Source organism: Chelonia mydas, chromosome 13, assembly GCF_015237465.2.
Source record: "Chelonia mydas isolate rCheMyd1 chromosome 13, rCheMyd1.pri.v2, whole genome shotgun sequence".
In the NCBI taxonomy this organism is placed as follows: Eukaryota; Metazoa; Chordata; order Testudines; family Cheloniidae; genus Chelonia; species Chelonia mydas.
In genome coordinates, this window is record NC_051253.2 from 6545713 (window position 1) to 6567438 (window position 21726).

Below are 21726 nucleotides of genomic sequence, written 5' to 3' on the forward strand. Positions count from 1 at the left end.
GTCCCCTCGGCTCCTCCCTGCCCCCACCCTCACCCCGGCCGCCTCGTCGCGTCTTCCCGGCGTGCCCCGCGCGCGCTGTGGCGTTGACGTCACCGTCGCCCGGTCCCCGCCGCCATTGGAGTTGGAGGGTCTCTCGCTCCATCCCGGCTCGGGGCCAGCGCGGGGGGGACAGGCCGCGGGGCGCGGAGCGAGGGCGGGCGGGGATGTGAGGAGAAGGGCCGGCAGGGCGAGCAGCGACCGGACCGACCCCCCCCCCCCGCCCCTCCCTCTTCCCCGGGGGGGCCTAGCCTGAGGAGGGACCCCCCCCGCCCCACACACACACACCGACCCGGCCCCTCCCCCGGGGCCCCGTCCGGAGCGCCCCTCGCAGGCCCAGCGGACAGGCGCTTCCCTTCCCCTTCCCCTCCCCCTCCCCCGCGCCCAGGAGGGGCCCGCGTTCTCGCCGTGCGCCTCCCCGCTGCGCGGAGGGGCCCGGGCCCTGCCCCCCCCCCAGCTCCCTGCTGACCGCGGCGGCCCCGTACATGAAGGATGTCGGCCACCAGCGTTGACCCCCAGGTACGTGTGGAAGCCCAGCTGGGCCCGGGGCCGAGGGCTTCTCCTTCCCTCCCACCCCCCGCGTGTGCCTGCCCCGAGAGGTCCCTCTCGCCTTTCTTGGGCCCTAGGCACTCCCTTTAACTCTTCCCTCGCCCGATCAGGGGCCATTTCCAGTGATCCAGCCCTTAATAATAAATAAAGCTGTCAGCCCTCCTTCTCTTCCCACATTCACCCCCCCACCCCCCGGCCTGGTTATTTCTCCCCCACAACCCTGTCTGCAAGGAGCCAAGAGCGTTTTCCAAAACTAACTTTCTCCTCTGTCTTTATTTTCCTCTTCGCAATCATGTGCATGGCATCGCAGCGACCGAAAGGACAAGATAATAAAGGTAAGGCGAATGCTGGGATTTTTCCACTTAAGTTGTTACTGCTGAAGGTAGATGAAGCAGGCAGGCAGTGATGGGTGAGCCAATAGGTATTAATCTAAACTCTATGGTGAAATATGGAGCAAAGTGGGGGGTTTTAAAAGGAACCTGGTTCCTAAGGGGTATTTTGCATGCCACTGATGCCAGTGTTTGTAAGGTTGGACGGTACTAAGCATGCTTTCAGTATTTAATTATAAAACCATTTTAAGAAAAGGAAATTGTTACAGTTACAAATAGAGGTACAAATACAGTTTAGGAGATTCATTTATTTAAGTGACAGATTGAAAAGGAGCCAAACTTACTTTGTTTTTCTGCTATATAATTATTGTTCTGTTACTGGACTGGTATTGGCAAATAAGAGTTTATAGATTATGACAGGTGGTACATCGGTACAAGTTTTTTCATGGAAATAATTTCAGTCTTAAGCAAAAAAAGTTCTCTCTGATAATGTGATATGCTTTTGTGTGGCCTTTAGCACATTGTCATAAATGAAACTTAAGAAGCAAGTTGTCTTTCAAGTAAATGGCCTGCTTTATAAACTATGTTATGTATGTTACTATGACTGCTGCGAAATACATAACTGTTTAAGAATAGAAAGGAAACGGATACTCCCGTCAATTTACGTAAGCACATCTTTTCGGTGTTAAGGTTCTTTGAATTTCACTTTATCAGTGTGTTTCAAATAGCTATAGTCCCAACAAGCTCATATTTTCCCCCCAGTTTATAAATATACCCTTCTTATTATGCATCCATTTTCTCTAAAAATTCTTCCTAACATTATTTTACACTTGCAGACCTCTTTGAAATCCCCACTTTAGTTTTATTTTTTAGCTTCGTATTTCTTTTTCCTGTAGCAAAATTTTTAGTTTAGCCTTCCTGTGAAACTCTTGAACTACTTTCCAAAGGCTTAATGCATACAGTGTGACTTATGCTTCAAAACAAATGATGGAAATTAAGAGTGAAGTGACTTTAATAATTTGTTTATGTAGCATCTTCCAGCTGTGGATTTCAGTGTGATTTACAAATATTATTAATAATTGAGTCTCAAATATCTCCAATTTAGTGAAGTTTTATCTCCCTTTTACAGACAAGAAAACCAAGGCTTGAATTTAAAGCTTGTAAATATTAGGATGTCAAACACTCAACAACCAGTATTTTACTGTTCCACCTCTGATATGATTTAACATTACTTTTTAAAGAGGCTGCTCAGCTTTTACAGAAGATATTGCTATGGCTTCCAATTCTTCTCGCAAGTTCATGTCAAGAGATGTCTTTTTGGTTTTAAGATATTTTATGGGGAAAGTATAAAAACATACCTTTACGAAAATTGCAGGTTCCTCTGACTCTCTGTAACTGTCATTCAAGTCAGTTTTGTAAGCAATAGTGACATTTAGAGTGCATGTGGAGGTTCTCATTCTGGTGAAATCTGACTCTTTTGCTTTACTTGGGTGGTTATCAATGCCACAAGAAGGAAGGGAGTTAACTTATTTTTGTCAAGTTACTCTAGAGTGAGTTTCTTTACTGTAACATTGTCAGGCAATATTATAATATGTTGCAACTTTTTGTTTTAGTACAAAATGGTTCATTGCATCAGAAGGACACAGTTCATGACAACGATTTTGAACCTTACCTTTCTGGACAGTCAAATCAGGTTAGTGCATCTCTGTTAATTTTGGTGGCTTTTTTTTAGGGATGTTGGGGGTAGTGTTGGTTGTACAGTAAACACCAATATGACTTGTTTATGCTTTGGGGATCAGAAAAAGCTATAGTGCCTGAAGTGTTACTGAGTAATGGAATTATCATTTTAGCTCAGAATACTGGTGGTATTATTTATATCTAGTTTGGTCACGTGGAAATTAAGTTAGTTAGAAATCCTAGTTTCTGCTGGGCATTTACCAAATGACACAATTCCTGTAAAATCTGACATAGCTGGCAGCCTGCCAAGGGCCCTCGACTTTCAGTTCTTTAATAGACAAATCACCCATTACTGCTGTCATTGGGGTTCTGCTTCTGTAGGACTGGTGGATTGAATCCTTGTGCTCTAAGTGGAAATGAGTGGTAAGTGACCACAGCATAATTTGAAACTCTTAAAGATGCTACAATGAGGACTGATAGACTTTCAGGCCAGAAGGCACCATCATGATCATCTAACCTGACTTCCTGCGCATCACAGGCCACAGATCCTCACCCACCCATTCTTGCAGTAGGTCCATAATCTCTGGCTGAGTTACTGAAGTTCTCAAATCTTACCTCTTTGCAGAGGCATATTATCTAGAGATGATTAACGAAAGATGAGCTGCTTGAGGGCGTTGTAAAAATAGTGTAGATTATACATTCATATGTGACTCAAGCCAAGAGTATAAATTAAATTTTGTTAAAAATCCTGAATAACTAAAATTTAGTGTGTTTTTAAATTTCCAATTTTTTTCCAATGTAAATAAAGACTAACTTTTTACTCACATCAATAATTTAATGTACAAGCTTATTTTAAGAAATGTAAATCAAGCTCCAAAAAATGGTGCTTAAAAATTTAAATGCCCACAAATGTAATAAACTAGCTTTCTCCTGTCCTCACTTCTGTGTCACAGAACTCCACGCAATTATGCACACTTTTCTTTGTAAAATAGGGGGTCAGATTTGGAATAGTAGTGGTTCTTCCATGTGAAAATTGAGCTACAATATCAGATTGTAGTACTTGTAATTTCAAGTGCCTGGGAAAGCTAGCTAAAATATACAAGGCCTTTATTGGTAGGTATTGCTGTTGTACTGCACTCTAATACAAAAATGAAGAAACCAGTCCAAATATACAGCCAGCCGGAACCAGAAGATCTGGCATAAGTGATACACCAAGAAAAATATCTGCAGATACGTAATCTGTTTCCACTTAACACAAAGGGTTAGCAAAGAGAACTGGGGGAGGGACTCAAAAAGGTCAAGGATAAGTATGTTGAAATAAATGTATCACTACTGCACTAAAAGACTGCCTTCAGGGTTTCTCTTACACCCTGTGGCATAAAGCCAAACAAAATAGACTGAATGCTTTGTTAAGATGTCCGGTGAAATTCTTTATTCTGCTTGGATTCATGTGGAAACTTTCCACGCTGGGTGCTTAGATGGTGACAGTCCAAGGAATTTGGTTAGGATGGCTCAGAGAACATACATATTTCTGGAACAAAACACCTGTTGATTTCAGTCACTTATGGTCAAGGACCCTTCTAACTAGAGCTATAAAAGATCTAAGCTGTCACGGAGTGTGTGGAGATGGTGCAGATTAGCTAAGAATGAGAGTTAAGTCTACAGAGTTTGAAGTGTTGGTGGTAAAAAACCACTTCCATTTTTGTATTATTGGTGCTTACATTTTTGAAGACAGCAAGGATACTGTGGCGTAAAATAAGACATTGATGTCAGTGTCAGACAAAATAATGGGTCTCAGAAAATGTCTTCATATGCTGAGTATTATTCCTTTAGTCCAAGAGGTTTTGAAAATCCAGGCACAAGAAACACTACTGCAGAAAACACAAAACCAGAATTGAATGTTTTTATGTCTTTTAGTGAATGTTCTCAATAGTAAAAAGGCTTAGTGTATCTCTTAATGTTAGAACTCTATGGATTAATTCTTTACATGGTGATTCAGGATGTTGATTTCACCATATTTAGGGGTGTTGTGGGAGGGAGTCTCTGGAAGGATGAGTTGTACAGATCACTCCGTTCACTGAATCAGATTTGGTATTCAACACTAGTCTTTTTAGTAAGAAATTTTTGCATAGGTTTCAGAATGAGTGTAGAAAGAGTGATGTTATGGGTGAAGAACTAGAAAATAAGCTTCTAATGGAATCTCAGTTAAGACAACTACGTTATTCTGTCAAGCCATAGTTAGGATTCCAAACTTGGAATCTGTCAGTTTCCTTTCAAGAATCTTATGATGGTCTGATCATGAGTAAGAAAGGTGTAGCTGCTATTTGTTTCTTGCTTATTTGTGACAGTTCACGCTGTATGCATCACATTTTTTTTAATTCTCATGATTTTCCTTAGAATAAATTAGAAAAAATGCTAACCATTATACTTGTCTTGCACTGAACCATTCTTAGTGTCTTATAGTAACTAGAGCCATCAGACTTCAAAAACTGAATGCATAGAAGCATCTGCCATTAAGATTGACATTTTTGTCCACCTAAGAAATACCTCCTTTTCTTCATACCTCTCTGTTTTAATGACTTCGAGCCATTTGAAAGGGGTAATGTCATCTTAAGTCACATTTGTCCACTCCTTTCTACTTCAGGTTTCAGTGTGTTAGTCTGTATCAGCAAAAAAAATGAGGAGTACTTGTGGCACCTTAGAGACTAACAAATTTATTTGGGCATAAGCTTTTGTGGGCTAAAATCCACTACATCGGATGCTTACTTTTTACAGTTTACTTGTAACATCTAAGCTTGCTATAACTGAAGTAGACCAGAGGGAAGGAAATTTCTTTTCACTTGTGCTTTGTGCATCTGATGTCACTCCATGTGTGGACATTACTCTTTCCAATGCATACTCAGTTTCCCCTTTTTATTTGGTTTTTGGAGCAATTCAAAAAATAAAAAGAAAATTTTGCCTTTTTTGGTTATAAAAGTATAAAAACTGACAAGGGAACTCAGACGAAGGTGTCGTACTTAAAACTGTTCAACTTCAACTATGTGGGGGGGTTAATTTTTTTTTTAGTTAACCTTAAATTTTAGTGTAAATGTAAAATACACATACTTGTAAAATCTCAGTCTATCAAAATAGAAGTGACAAATGAGAAGCAATCCTTTCTTCTCTGATCTTGTGTAATAATTTTTTTTACTTTCCATTTACTGGCATATAATATTGTGCTCAGGGTAATTTGTAGTGAATGTGAAAGGCCATAGAAATACCTGTCGTAAGAGTGTCTTCATTCTTTTTGGGGAGAGGAATCAATCTCAGTCCTTACTTTTGTGGCACTAAGTAATTTTCTTAATGTTTTCAAGGCATATGTTGAATTAACAGAAGCAAATACACTAGGTTACTTGTGAAAGCCAATTTTAACAAGTAATCATGCCCTTTGCTCTGTAGCGTATGGAATCTGCTTCCTTATGAAATCAGCCAAGCTCATCCAAACCCCCCACCCCCATACCTACCCCCAAAAAATGCATGTTGTGAAATTCCTGAAATATCAGTTTCTTAACATTTTTGTATGGTTGCAGAAACGAACTTGGATTTGGTTTCCTTTTTGCAGGGTGATGTTCTTTCATTTTTTTTTTTTAAACAGATGTTTGTCTCAACTTGCTAAGGGTTAAAGGTTCAAGGAAATAATTTTTTTGCTAAAAGTTTAAAAAAAAACTTAGTGTTCTTAACCTTCATAAACTATGGCTCTGTTTGGCACCTGGGAATGCTAATTGCTGCACAACTTGGCTGAGCCCCTTGGCTAGAAATGCTAATACAGTATTTTACAGTCCAATGTTTCTCTTGTCTCCAGTATGTAAAGCATCAGGTACAGAAAAATGTACCTGATTTGAAGACCTTACGTTTTTGTATGCATTGTCTAGGGGGAGGAGAAAGGAGGGAGAATATTCTCTTCTTTGAGTTTAAACCAATACGTTACCTTCTCATACTGCCTCTTCACCTTTCTCTGATCTGCCTTCTTTCTTGCCATCATTTTGCATTGGCAGTTTTTCGCTTGGCGTATTGTTAAATAAGATGGGTGGCCTCCATTGCCCATTCATAGAATCATAGAATATCAGGGTTGGAAGGGACCTCAGGAGGTCATCTAGTCCAACCCCCTGCTCAAAGCAGGGCCGATCCCCAATTAAATCATCCCAGCCAGGGCTTTGTCAAGCCTGACCTTAAAAAGTTAAAAACATTATTTCTATTAAGTGCTGCTTCTACTTTTGTTTCTTAACTTTTAATTTGCTGCAGTTGAAGCCCCATCACTGACTTTCAGACCCAAGTGACTAGGACATGCTATAGCCTGTTACCATGCCTAGACTTATTTGCAGGAGAGGTAGGTCCACGGCAGGCAACTTTTGGACAAGAGCCAAGATAAGACTTTCATCATATTGAATAGTGTTAATTTTAAGCTTTGTTTCTATGTAATTTTTACTAGTGACTTAATCTTAATTTTTAATCTTTATTTGTACTTCTGCATTATTATGTGATGAGAAGTGAAGAGAGTGGAAGAAACCAAGAGTCAATTGAACACTTGGTAAGAGAATAGAGGGGAAAACTAGAATGCCTGATTCTAAAAAGCAGCTAAGAGGTGGGGGGAAGGGGACACACATGATGAGCTTGTCCCTGGAGCAGCTTTAAGGCAAAATCTCCATGCTGCTACAAGCTAGTTGATTTTTTTTTCGTAGGGTTCTAAAAGATGGTGAGACAGATTTGGGAAAAGCTGGCGGGAAGAGCTCCAAGCTTCTGTAACTGGACTGCTGCATGGGGCAATGAGACCTTGGTGGAAAAGAGTAACCAGCGGCTGTCTTGAACAAAACCTGAGTGATTTACATGCATATGTCAGATGCAGAATTTGTGTCTGTATGTTTATATCCCTGGCACACCAATAAACTCTGTAAACTGAAATGCCTTGACACCAGAACTTATTTAAGCAAACCCCCAATCTTATCCGACTCAGTGTTGCTTATGACCTCCATGTGCTCTCTGACCTAAGTTTTCAGAGGTAGAAGTCCAGTGGACTAATCATTACATCTGTTAACACTTCACTTATGTTTTACTTCTTGTTTACAAATACAGAAAAATTACACTCCCAAACTTCTTGTCTGTTAGGAATTAGGAAGCCATGGTAGCAACTCCATAGTAAAGATTGTAACCAGCTTTTTATTATATTCTTCACCTTAACAAAATAAAATCACTGTACTTAAAATTTCTTCTGTATAGACTTCTGCCAGAAGATCTTTCTGTAATATTTGGCAATCAGGAAAAGAAATTAATGAGGTGACTCTGAAAAATCGGAGGTATTAATCTACTGTACCAGTCTCCTAACATCTCTAATGTTCTCTATACCTGCTTGGTCTACAATCTCCATGTTAACTAATTAGCCTGCTGTGAGGATTGTGGAAACTATATGCTGAGTTGTCACTTAAATTGTATTCTAACTAAACGTTCTGCAGCTGTGCTTGGAGCAGACACCTATGCCCCCGTGGAGCCTCATTGGCTCTAGTCTCTATAGTTAGTTGTGCAGCACAACAAGGGTGGATGGAAAAATCTTATTACTTGATGCTTTTACAGATATAAATCCTTGATTTTCAATATTATAAATAACCACTCTGACTCAGGACTTTCTCTTTCCAGTTCCCATATAGGGGTCAAGAAGGGATTTTCCAGAACTATTTTTTTCCCCAGTACACACCTATTTTTTTAAATCTACTCTCATTTTGTAACTTCCTCAGGAGTTACATGTATCTATGCATTTTTTAAATGCTCGTGCCAATATATTCAGTCTCATTTACAGTCCAGCTTGAATATTGTCATATTTTGAAGTCAAGCATTTGTCTTTACACTCCAAATTTCAGTTACTTTAATATCCTCTACATACAGCCCCAAATACTCATCACTCACTATTTAAAATTATAATACAAACCACAGTCAATTTGGGTCAAGCCAAACGATTTTTTCTCCCCCTGTGTGGGTCTGGCATTCAGCCAGTAACACTGCCGTTGTGACTCCAGTGCAGTCACAAATACTAGTCACATCTTCCTTTTTCCAAAACAAATTTGGAGCTTTAGGTACTGCACATAATTGCAAAAGGTGAAATACGTTTTTAATTTGTCACTAACATAGTAATGAATCTACATCATGCATATAGTGCACAGTATAAGGACAGTGTTCTATTTTCTAGCACTTCCCTCCATAAACTTAATATTTCTTAAGTTGTACATTTAAAAAAAATATTCTGAAAAGAATGAAGGCTGCACATCATGCAACATATGCAGAGCAATTTTTCACATTCTATAAAATATTTTATGCTGTTTTCATTTGGTAGTATGTACTACATTTTTGTGTAACTTCATAGACTTAAAGGCTATGTAATGTAAGGACTATATAAAACAAATAACATACATTATTTCTTGGATGTGTTCTGCAGCAAAACCTGCTCATCTGTTCATCTTTCTCTTGATTTTGGAGTTAAAATCACTGACTGTGTATTTTTCAGAATGTTGTGTTAATACAAACTATTGTGTAAATCGTAATATTGAAATAGAATTATCTTCAATCTTGTACAATTTCTAGATCCTGTTAATTTCTGAGACTTGGTCTTGCTGCATTTTTTAAATTATTTTTCTATGATCATTGCATACTGTTGATTAAACACTATGTTAAACTTTTAGTACAATATGAAAGTATTTGGTAGTATACTCATAGAACAAATATATTTCTCAATTACAAGTCACGAATTTTCATGACTATAAAATGAATTATCTGCAGTGTAGTAAAAGTGAGTTTGAGTTTGAGGTCATGGGGTCAACTAGCATTCATCTGAGAGTGGTGGTCACTGTTTAAAACTCTACAGGAAGTGGAGAAGGAGAATGCATCTCTGGTATAGGAATATACAAGATGCAATGACATTAATTTAGACTAAACAGTCCATGGAATAATAAGTTATGTAACTTGGAGTTTGAAACAATAGTTACTACTTATCATCTTTTCTATTTAGGAGTATGCAAATGTTGTCATTTATGAAAAAGTGCATACCTCTGAAATTACTTTTTCTTTTCTTTAACAGAATAATAGCTATCCATCAATGACTGATCCCTATTTGTCCAGTTATTATCCACCATCTATTGGGTTTCCCTATTCTCTCAGTGAAGCACCGTGGTCTACTGGAGGAGATCCTCCTATCCCATACCTCACCACCTATGGACAGCTCAGTAATGGAGACCATCATTTTATGCATGATGCTGTTTTTGGACAGCCTGGGGGTCTGGGAAACAACATCTACCAACACAGATTTAATTTTTTCCCTGAAAATCCTGCTTTCTCAGCTTGGGGAACAAGTGGGTCCCAAGGACAGCAGACTCAAAGTTCAGCTTATGGGAGCAGTTACAGCTACCCACCTAGCTCACTGGGTGGTACTATTGTGGATGGACAAACAGGATTTCATAATGATACTTTGAATAAAGCACCTGGAATGAATAGTATTGAACAAGGAATGGTTGGACTTAAGATTGGTGGAGATGTAACAACTTCTGCTGTGAAAACAGTAGGTTCTGTTGTTAACAGCGCCGGAATGACGGGTGCTCTCTCTGGTAATGGTGGATCCAGTGTAAACTTGCCAGTATCTAAACCAACCTCTTGGGCTGCTATTGCCAGCAAGCCTGCAAAACCACAGCCGAAAATGAAAACAAAAACTGGGCCTGTAATTGGAGGAGCTTTGCCTCCACCACCTATAAAACATAATATGGACATAGGTACTTGGGATAATAAGGGTCCTGTGGCAAAAGTTCCTGCTCCCCAGCAAATCCCATCTCCTCAGTCTGTCCCACAGCCACAGCAACAAATGGTTCAGCCTATTCCAGCTCAACCTCCTCCTTTGACCCAGCCGCAGTATCAAAGTCCTCAGCAGCCACCCCAAAACCGCTGGGTGGCTCCCCGCAACAGAAATGCAGCTTTTGGCCAAAGTGGAGGAACTGGTAATGATAGCAACTCAACTGGCAGTACCCAGCCTAACTCTGTCCCAAGTGGTGAATCCCATCCCGTTCTTGAAAAACTGAAAGCTGCTCATAGCTATAACCCGAAAGATTTTGAATGGAATCTTAAAAATGGACGTGTGTTCATAATAAAGAGCTATTCTGAGGATGATATTCATCGTTCCATTAAATATTCTATTTGGTGTAGCACAGAACATGGCAACAAACGCTTGGACAGCGCTTTCCGATCCATGAATAGTAAGGGCCCAGTCTACTTACTATTCAGTGTTAATGGTAGTGGACATTTCTGTGGAGTAGCAGAAATGAAATCACCTGTGGACTATGGCACTAGTGCTGGCGTCTGGTCTCAGGACAAATGGAAGGGGAAATTTGATGTCAAATGGATCTTTGTGAAGGATGTGCCCAACAACCAGCTCCGACACATCAGGCTGGAGAACAATGACAACAAACCAGTTACAAACTCCCGTGACACACAGGAGGTGCCCTTAGAAAAAGCAAAACAAGTGCTTAAAATTATTGCTACTTACAAGCACACAACCTCCATCTTTGATGACTTTTCCCATTATGAAAAGCGCCAAGAAGAGGAGGAGGTGGTGCGGAAGGTAAACTTGCTTTTTTAGAAAAAAAAATTAAAAAGACACTAGGAAAAATGTGAATGCTGCCGTGGGGGAGTGTGGCGGGCGGAGGGGGGAAGGAGGCTAAGTAGAGATTCTAAAATATTTGTAATGTGTTCAAACATGGTTGTCCTAAGTGTGTGTTAATACTAAAACAAAACCCTGTGCTTCAGTTCTCTTTGTGGTTTTCATAGTCTGAGGTAAAGTTTGTTTGTTTTTAAGCCAAAAGTTAAATATACAAGTAAAGTATGTTATGCCCAATTCTACTAGAGGTTGACATTTTATTTTGGGATTGTTAATGGGCTACAGAGCCTATGACTGTTTCAAAGTTGGCCCAGGTCAGGGGATGCCATGTATAGGTCATTGGCTTCTGTGAATCAGTAAGTATCAATCCAGATCTAGTCAAATATTCTGTCACCTTTGGTTGTATCTTTAGCAGTGAGGCCAAGGTTTGAATAGTCACTGAACTATTCTCATCTAATTAGCTGGCTTCTCCAGAACAAGAGTTGAGGAAAATTACAGTGTGAGGATGCTTGTATTGCTGCTGCTGTTTGTTACATCTATTCTGTGGATAAATGAAGGATTTTGAGTCCTCAGGACTGTCTTAACACCTTCCAACACTAAAAATCACTGGAATTTTTAGAGTAGGGTGTGGGAGATGGGGAACCTCCAGACAAAGAGTTCCACAGTAACTAGTCTATTTTTATATGAAAGCGTGATTATGAAAAGCTACCCTTGCCTCAAGTCCTATGCCAAGTGCAGCTCACCCAGGCCAAGAATGGGACCCAAATGTCTAACATCAGTGACTCTCTATATACACTGTGTGCTGACTAAATAGGAGCTGTTAGAATGTAGTGGCTAGCTGACACTTACAATGGTTTGATACTGATGTTAGTGTTTCAGTGTATAGTTTTTTCTACAGTTCCTCGGAAGTTTGCCAATTCAGCTTAGTGCATTTACATGCGCTTCAAAACATTTTTTAAGCACACACTTAGATGCAGTGTCCTGAAGTAAAATGGAAGTTGCAGTTGTATGGGGCTTTCCCTTTATCACCCTTCAAATTCCTTTAAACCAGTGGTGGGCATCCTGCGTCCCATCAGGGTAATGTGCTGTTGGACCACAAAACAGTTTGTTTACATTGCCTGTCCTCAGGCACTGCTGCCCGCAGCTCCCAGTAGCCACGGTTCACCATTCCTGGACAATGGGAGCTGCGGGAAGCACCATGCTTTATACTGTTTGGTTAGGACCTCCCCTTACAAATTCAGGGAAATTCAGATTTAAGGCTTTCATTCAATTTTTAGTACCATTTTTTCAGTCTAGCCATCTTACAGTATATACACGTGCAAATTTCAGGCCAATAGTAACTAGGCTTGATGGAGAAGACCTTCAGTTCTCTGAATTTGCTTTTTATGTCCTCTGGGATTTTTAGAGCAAAAGCTTTATCCACATCCCTGCAAACTTTCTGCTTGCTGAGAATTGTTTCTTCTCACTTTTCCCCAACCACAGCCTTGAGAAGGAGCAGTTTGAAACAGTGGGACAGAATGCTGGGCTAGGAGTTGGGAGATCTGCATTATGTTCCTTTACCACGGATGAGATGTGAGATGGCTAAGGCAAATCACTTAGCCTCTCCATGATAATGCTAAGATTTAACAACAACAAAAACCGACCACCTCTACCTGGAGTGCCTCTTGTGTCAACCACTGAAAGTGATTTCAGGCCTCTTCTTCTCAGTTCAAGAGAAAACATTTAATCCTTTGTTGATCCTTGCTAGCTTTATGAATGGGATCATATGCTATCACCTGAATTTAGCTCTCTTTTATAGTAGCTCAGTATACGGGCACCAGACCATTGGGCTGACCCCACCTCTGTATTACTTTAGTGTGGACTTTCATTTTCTGCTTCTATTTAAAATTAAATACATAAACAAAATGTGCCTATCCGGGGTACTACTTTCTAACAGGATCAATTTCTCAACAATTAATGCATGTTTTCTGCTTCACTTAATATTGAGGGAACATTGGGATTCAGTTTAATTACGATTATATTTTCTGAAGGTATCATTTCGTATATCTGAATAGTTTTCAGAACTGAGCTGTGTATAAACAATAGGAATAGGCTGAGAAAGATGACGGATAATATAGTGAAAAATAAATAATATTCAGACTGTGGCAGTCAATGTAAATTATATTCTGAGAGGAAAGCATCTATTTTTAACTTAGGTGTAAACAAATTTTGGCAGTGCAGTAGCTTGCTGTAAGAGTTTCCTTCTAAGGCATATGAAGAGTCAAACTTTTTTCTTATAGTTGAAAAGCACCTGTTATTGAAATTTAACATACTTGATAACTCTGTCTTAAACAGACCTTCCATTAAAAAGCAAATATTATATACAGGAATCTTTTGCCAATTAAAGTTAATACATATGTGTATGTAAGACTTAACTGTAAAAAGTTTTCAGGTTGCTGTATCCTTCTATTCATCGTATTTGGTTTAGCGGTCAAATAATTTGTTTAGAAATGTGTTTATATTATAATTACATAAAGATGGCTTTTTAAAATCTTATACTATTCAAATATGTATTTTTCCTATTTTGCTGAGAATCAATTTTATGTAATAAAGACACTGATACCTTAAGAAATATTAAGAATCCCTTTTAGACAGTTTTGCCTACAAATATGAGCAGTGCTGCTTTAACAGTTTAATCACAGAGGGCATGTGCAGAACATGTTCCTTAGGAGTTAATCACTTCCTTGCTACTTATTCTCCAACTAAAGTCAATCGAATGTCGTCATACTATATCTTACTTTTGTGGAAACTATAACATGTCAGATGAGGATTATGACCTCAGATGAGGACTATGTAGCTCTGTAGCATAATCTAGTTGGGTAACATTTATCGAAGTGCAGAAGATTCATCCAGGGTCCTCTGCATCACTTAGATCTGCATTGCCCTCTGTGGATGAAGGAAAGATGTAATCACACTTGTAGCCCTGTATGCTGCTAAGGCAAGATGAGAGGGAATAATAGAATTGTACTAGTGCAGCTCCAGTGGCCTAAAACACTCCATACGGTAGAGGGGTGTTGGCTGCTATTCCACCCTGTATAACAAAATAGCCAGGGAAGGTTGGACATGGATTCTCTCCTGCCTACCACGTCTGCATTTTCTGTTGAAACCTAGTTTACCCTGTTTTTTGTGCCAAGAGAGGGTGTTAATTTCACCCCATATGATGCAAGATTGTGCACTTAAAAATTAAAAAGATTAAAACTTCATAACATGTGGGCAAATTTCTCTAAATAGAAGATTTTGTAAATTTACCATCAGGCATTAATAGTTCATGAATCATCCCCAGTAAATAAGATTACTTTAAACTACAAAATCTTCCTTTGAAATAAAAAAGCTTGATGTGACATTAGCAAACAAAACAAACTTGTTGTGTATTATAGTTTTTTTTGGATGTATTTTGTTTGGAACAAATTTGGGGCAGAGGTTGGAGGGGCATTTGTTCTCGGAGATCAAAATTTTGATTTCCCTTTACAGATATCATCTTACATTGATGATCCTTGCTGTCTTGGCAGTCTAGTAACTATATACAGTATGCCAGTATCTTGTGGATCTGAGTTCAGGGGCTCTCATACTTCAGAAGGAGAAGGTCTGAAGTGTGCAGCAGAGGATGTGCATTACGCTCCCAAGAAGGCACGGTCATTGTGTCTCTCTTAGTTTCCCAGGTGCCCACTTTGGCCTTATCTAGGCTAGGATTTAGCAGATGTTAGCTGGCACGTGATAACAGCATAGTGTAGACCGGTTAGTGTGACTTTAACATATGTTTAACTGGTAACAAGTGAAAGGCACACTGAGTTGTCTACAATAGGGTGTTAATATGTGCCAGTTAACATCTTCCAAATCCTAGTCTGGACTTGTTGGATTTACTGAGGGAGCAACAATGACAGGCTCTGGGGGAGCTGCATGTCCCATTTCTTGTTGGAAGGCTCACTGGTATGGAGATTTTCAGGATGGAGGGTGCATGGCCTTGGAGTGCATCCTGCTCTCCCCTACCCCCAAATGCAGATCATTACAGTTGCATTCTTAAGACCAGTGTTTATAACATTACATTTCTTGATTTTAATTATGCTGTTGTAGAGGCTTTTTCTTTTGTTTTTAGTGGTAAGGAGGAGGAATGCCAATTAAGATTTAATGGGCTCTTTTATTGTCTGTTGGTTCCAACTCTGTCCTTTTTCTGTCCTTTCATCTCAACTTCATTCCACTCCTGTCCCACTCCCTTCACTTGTGTTTTCATTCAGCCTGTCCCCACCTAACTAAACTTATCCAAAAAACAAAAACAAAAAATAGTGAAACTAACATGCTGTTTGCTGCCATCTTATTTCTTCACTCTACTTGTGAGTTATACCCCTTCCCCCACCTTGTGTCTGCATTGTCTATTTAGACAAGGTTCTCAACCTTTTTCTTTCTGAGGCCCCCCCAGCATGCTATAAAAACTCCAAGGCTGGCGTTGGGGGGGGGGGGGCAAGGAGGGCAATTACCTGCGGCTCCATGCCACAGAGGAGACACCATGAAGCTAAGTTGCTCAGGCTTTGGCTTCAGCCCCTCATGGTAGACTCAAGGGCCTGGCTGCAGTCCAATGTGGCAGGCCTTCAGCTTTCTGCCCTGGGCCCTAGTGAGTCTAATGCCAGCTGTGCTTGGCTGACCCCCTGAAACCTGTTTGCAGCCCCCCAGCGGGCCCAGGACCCCTGGTTGAGAACCACTGATTTAGATTATAAAGTCTTCAGTGCAGAAAGTGTCTGCTGCTCTCTATTTGGCCAGTCCTGAGCACAATGGGGCCTATTCTTGGTTGGTCCTGATTATTAATAATAATTAATAATCCCACTGACCCTGGCTTGGTAGAAGGGTTGACAGTTCTGCCTGGGAACAATAAGTGCAAAACTATGTCTAGTTCTTGTATGGAATTGGAGGCCTTTTCTTCATCCCTTTCTGCAATTTTCACTGTCTCTGGCTGGGAAGATAGTTGTCCTTTTCCCCCCAAATTATCCAGCTGAGGAACTTTTCTCTCTCAGCTTCTCTGCTTTCATTAATAAGTCACCTTCACATTTTTCACATTTTCAGTCAGGCCAAAGAACAATAGACTTGTGAGAACTTGTAACTAGCAGCATGGTTCACTGAGAGATGTGTTGCATAAGATGTGACACGTCAGTGTGCCTCAACCTGGGCTACAGTCCCGCATCCTAAAAGGAGGCTCCGGATTAGTTCAGGGGACAGGAAAGGAGCAGTGGGGGCAGGGAAATATACACAACAGATTGGTCCTGTTTCACATCACCTTTTGACTACTGACAAAACCTAAAATGGCTCTTTGAAAACCATCTGTCATCCTTCTCTGCTTTGAAGTATAGGGCTGGAAGCTCAAGGAGTAGCCCATTGTCTGCTCCTGTGGTACTTGACCTCAAGAACGTAGGCAGCCTCATCCTGCTAAACCACCAATGGATGCCTTAAGGAGCTTGTAGCTTTTTGAAGGAAACAGGGATGTGGGAGTGGGATGCACTGATTTTAAAATCACCAATTTTAGTTATTCAAATCAACAAACAGGAAGCTTTGATTTAAATAGACTACCCCCTGATGTTTTAATCCTTTTATGCATTTGTACTCTTTAAGTTATTCTCATTAGTTGGTAATCATTAAAACATGTAGATTTGCAATTAAATATGTCCTTTACACTATATTTGGTACTACTTTCTGTTAAGGAGGACAATACACTTCTATACATTTATGTAAACAGTTATGTAGTTTAGCATATGTTTGTTCAGATTCCTAAGTTTTACATTTGTTAGAAAATGGTGAATGACACCATTTCTTATTTAATAGATAATTTGTATTTTACTCATTATTTATGTCAAGCTACATTTGGGTGGGAAATGTATTTGTGCATTTTTAATTGAATTCCAAATTGTTTTTATTAGTTAAACTACCTTAAATGTGATGGAAATCTAAGAAAAAAGTTTATCAGCGTGTTTTGCATTTAAAACAAATGTATTATACAAAGGAAGGAATATCTGTAGTTTCTGGTCACCGTGTCAGTCAAGATTTTAGAACTAGTAGATCTCATCCTCTTGCATCTCTGCTTTTTCAGCTCCCAGTCAGTTTCTCAACTTTGAATGAGCTAGTCATTGAATTGATCTAGTTTAAAAACAAATGAAGAAAATACTTTCTCTACACCTCCAGATGAGACTGCCATTGTCAAAAGGTGGTTTAGCACTTCAAGAAACTCTGGTTCCAGGTGCTCAGCTTGTGGCTTCCAGTTCAATGGTTTGACTTTATTTAAAAACTTTGGCATTAGTAAACACATACTACTTGAATGTTTTTTGTAATTGAAATTATTTTAATAAACTACAGTAAATGTAGGCCTTTAATATAGGGTCTCGTAATTTAAACTTTAAATACGTTTATTTAAAAAAAGAATACTTTAACTATCCAATTTTATTTTTATTCACCTTGTGTGGGAAGCCAGCAGGTGACTAAAACAAGAAACCTAATTTATTTTGTTCCCTTTTCTTAAAAGAGAGAGAATAGATTGGAGACATGGTGGTAAATCTCAGAACAGTGGAGTGGAGAAGGGCATCTGCCATCAAAAGATTGGAACTTAAAACCACTCTCTTGACTTAAGCAGTTCAAATATAGGTTGGAAAACTTAATAACAATATATAGTTGTGCCAATAATGCTAGCCCCAGGTCTGAGCCCCTTGATTAAGAACATATCACTTTGGTTACTACTCTTATAATTAAGAAACAAACATCACTTCATTGGCAATTGATAATTCAGCCAACCAATGAGAACCTTCCCTCTACACTGTTCTAGTCTTAAAAATATATATATATATTTATATATATATATTTATATATATACTTTACAAATCCTGCAGACTACTTGAATTTTCATTTTCATTTAATTTAGTCCTGATCAGGTTGTTGTATTTGTATTTTCCGCAAAAAATAATCATCATAAATGTTCAGGTCTTGTTCAGAAGCAGGTTGTAGCCTGAAAACTAAAACATGTGTTAACCCAGTTACAAATGCAGTTTGGTTTCTTTCTCTCTAGTGGTCACAAGTTTAAAATTAGAATAGTTCAAAATGGTAGGAAGCTCTGTGTAGATAGCCCTTTACCACGCTGTTTGGAGAAGATGTGGATGGGATCTATGTGAAAAGGCTTTAAATTGAAAAGTGTGATTTGAGGTAATTAGTCTGAGTAATTTATGCTAAGGTTACTTCCTTCCATTTCAAAATAAGCTTAAAATGAATGCATCTAATTTTTAAAAAGTAAAAAACAAAAAAAAAAACAATCTCTGCATCCTGCTTGGGAGCTCCATCTTTCATGTCTGTTTGTAGCTAACATAAATGCTGATCATAGATGCTGCTAAACTCAATTAGTGTATCCAATAGGACTTTTTAACTTCTAGGCCACTCGTTGGACATGGTGGTTGGGCTACTGAACCAGTGCCATATCAATAGTCACTCAAATAAAATGTAAAGTCTTATTAAACTATGGTTCTTAATGCTTTGTATTTTACGATATGCAAATGATTTGCTTTAAGGAATATTAATGGGTTCGGGGAGGAAAGTTATGAAGATGCGCTCCTAATATTAACAGCTCTTAACATTTTAAACCTGCCTTTTGTCTTAGATGAAAACAAAGTAGAAAATGACACCAGTCCACGAAAAAAAGGTTAAAATATTTGTCACTACAATTTTTCTGAGTTTTTTAAAAACAGGGAAAATATAACAATCCCAACTAACTCGGAAACTAAAGGAAAAAGTCATAAACTAGCAATGTTTAGCCGTTAAGACTCCTAGCTTCTTGGGAAGGTAAAATGGTATTTTTGGCTTCTCATAGTAGATATCCACTGCTCTGCTCTCTGGAGCTCTGTATTTGCACCCACATAAGCTTTTGCTGGGATATTCTTGTCAATTTCTCTGTTCCAGAGGCAGTTACTGAACAGTCCCTCTCTTTTTCTTGCTTGTTACCAATTTCCCCTGTTTTTGCCTGAACTGCCCTGCATGATCCCTTGTTCACTACCTCCACTGAAGAGTGGAGAGCACAGCTGCTTCTCTTGCTCTTTGGGAGACATTCTTGCAGACTTGTTGAGACCCTTTCTCTCCACACTTACTGCATTTGGGGCACAAATTAAGTAGACTGCCCTTTCCAAAGTTGAGCCCTGTCTGGGGTTTTCCTTTAACGTCCCTTGCTCTTTCCCATTGTGGAGGTTATCTGAAGCTCAGTGAGACTTCAGTGAGCTCCTGGCTTCTACTTCATTCAGCATCATAGCGTCTTACAAGTCTTGCTTGCTTCATTCAGCAACACTTTCTCTACCAGACTCTTGAAGTCTCCCAGAATGTCTTCCAAGAAGAGTAGTAAGGTAGCAGAGGAAGAAAAGGTTTGGGGCAAGTTTCAAAAGTGACATGCACTTAAGAGCGGAAGTTCTATCACCTTTCAGTGAGACCTAAGGTCCTAACAGAAGGGCACTTCTGAAAATTTTGCACTTGTTCTGTGGATCCCTTCAGTCTGTTCCTACCCTTGTACCAATCCAGCTGCTGTTGCTAGAGATCAAAATATTCAAGATCTGTCTTCAGTTATGAATTTTAGTTTCCCCAACTTACATTCTCTGCTGTAGCCCTCACCTGTTACATTTTGGGGCCTGAGTGACTGGTCTAGCTGCATGTACACTTGGTCTGCACGCATTCAGCAACTCCATTTAAAATTCCATGTGTTCATTTGATTCCTGTATTCTTGTGTGTGTCAAATATATACTATATATGATAAATAATTGCTGTTGTAATTTTAAAATTACATGTAAGACGTAATTGTGGGCTGCACCAGTAATTGCATTTATCAAAAAACCTCCCACCTTTTTTAGCTGTTGTCACTAAAAGTTTGTTCATGTTGTTAAATATCTGGGGGTTTTTTCCTGACTCTTTTAAAACTTTGTTTTTTCTTTTTACAGGAACGGCAGAATCGAAACAAACAATAAGAATAAATGTACACAATTTGCTATATATAATAGAACTGATATTAAATTCGACTATGAAAAACAAATCTTAAAATGTATTCTGGTGCTATATCCTGGCATCAGGACAAACTAAAGCTTTCAGCTCCAATATATCTTCTTGTGCAGGGGGAATTAAGTTGTTGCCTCTTTAAGTACATTGTAGTTTGTTTTTTGCCCAGGTGGATCTGCATTAATTTGTATCTTTTCTATGTAAAATGCTATAGAATCCATTAATAAAGGTGTATCTGTTTTTATTTTTTAAGTTAGTAAACAATTATACTGACCTAATATGGAACTATAAATGAGCATCCTAAAAATGTCAGTGTTTCCCAAAGACTCTATTTTGGCACAAATTATGTTCCTGTTCTGATTGATATTCATCATAATTTTGTATATGACAGAATTTCTCTCCTCTTCACCCCAAACCCTGTTTGTTCATGGCAATCATAAGAAACCATTGAGTTTTGTCACTTTAAGAATGTTGTTTAAGAGAAATACTGCATTCAGAATATTGAAGTAAAAAATTCAAGTTAAGATCACTTTTTAATTGTAAAATTATACTTTTAAAAATGCTAACATGCCACTTTGATTTTTTCTATCTCAAAGAAAATCAAATTCTGTCAGTGAAATTTTCACTCTGAAAATATTTCCCTTTCACGTTCTGTTAACCAGTGCTTCAGTGTGTATTTGTTATACCCATATCCTGCAGAGATAGTGAGATGCTTTCTCTCAGCCATAATTCTGCTTTATTGTTTTTGTAGCTTAATAAATAATAATGTAAATGCTATCAACATTGCAGGGTTTTTGGACAATGTGTTAAAACCTGTTTCAGCTTTCGGGTGTTATTAGTTAATTGCAGATCATTTTTAATCTTTCCCTTTCTTTTCCCCCCCAAATCCCAATGCCATTTAAAGTTTTTATACCAATAATGCTGAGCTTTAATGTAGAAACTAATAGTATGGACAATATGATGGATTATGCCTCAGATGTTTAAAATTGACTGTGTATGTCTAATTTTTTTTCTGTTGGATGAGTAAAAAAAATGTTTTAAGAAACTGAATTTGCTGTCATGTTTTTGTGGAATAAGGGAACCGTTGAAGAACTCGTCACCAACTGGAGTTTCAATTAAGCATGAAAATTGTGCTCATGCCTGTTGCTCTAGCACACTGAATCTGCACGTGTTTATTGTAGAGGATCTTTTACTATATTAGAAAGCAAATATCGTCTTCTGAAAACTATTTACTCCAAAAGGACCTCTGATTTAAATAAAGTTTAAGCTGTATCATTTAGACTTGTATTTAGAACGTATAACTTTGTCTCTGGACTGTCACTGCCTGTAAGGACTCATGGACAGCATCAGATTAACTTTTTTCCTCTAGGAGAATACAAGCCTTAATAAACAATACATATTTAGCAAGTATGATGTCATTTTCATTTTTTACCTACACTCAAA

The 21726-nt window shown here is 38.9% G+C and overlaps 1 protein-coding gene across 5 annotated transcripts; it reads left to right on the forward strand.

The window, feature by feature from the left end:
* The first annotated feature begins 86 nt into the window (after positions 1–86).
* On the forward strand, positions 87–21690 carry YTHDF1 (YTH N6-methyladenosine RNA binding protein 1). 5 transcript variants are annotated; one of them, XR_005227832.2, is made up of 7 exons: positions 87–555; positions 896–920; positions 2528–2607; positions 7119–7158; positions 9691–11217; positions 17363–17538; positions 20229–21690. XR_005227832.2 is itself a non-coding variant. In XM_007059810.4 (5 exons), the coding sequence occupies exons 1-5, from the start codon at positions 529–531 to the stop codon at positions 20253–20255; spliced, it is 1686 nt and encodes a 561-aa protein (XP_007059872.1). In that variant the 5' UTR covers positions 89–528; the 3' UTR covers positions 20256–21690. The 5 variants fall into 5 exon arrangements, 1 of the variants encoding a protein (XP_007059872.1); XR_005227833.2 differs by lacking the exon at positions 7119–7158 and adding an exon at positions 7310–7484 and having other exon boundaries at positions 535–555; XR_005227831.2 differs by lacking the exon at positions 7119–7158 and having other exon boundaries at positions 88–555.
* Positions 21691–21726: the final 36 nt, after the last annotated feature.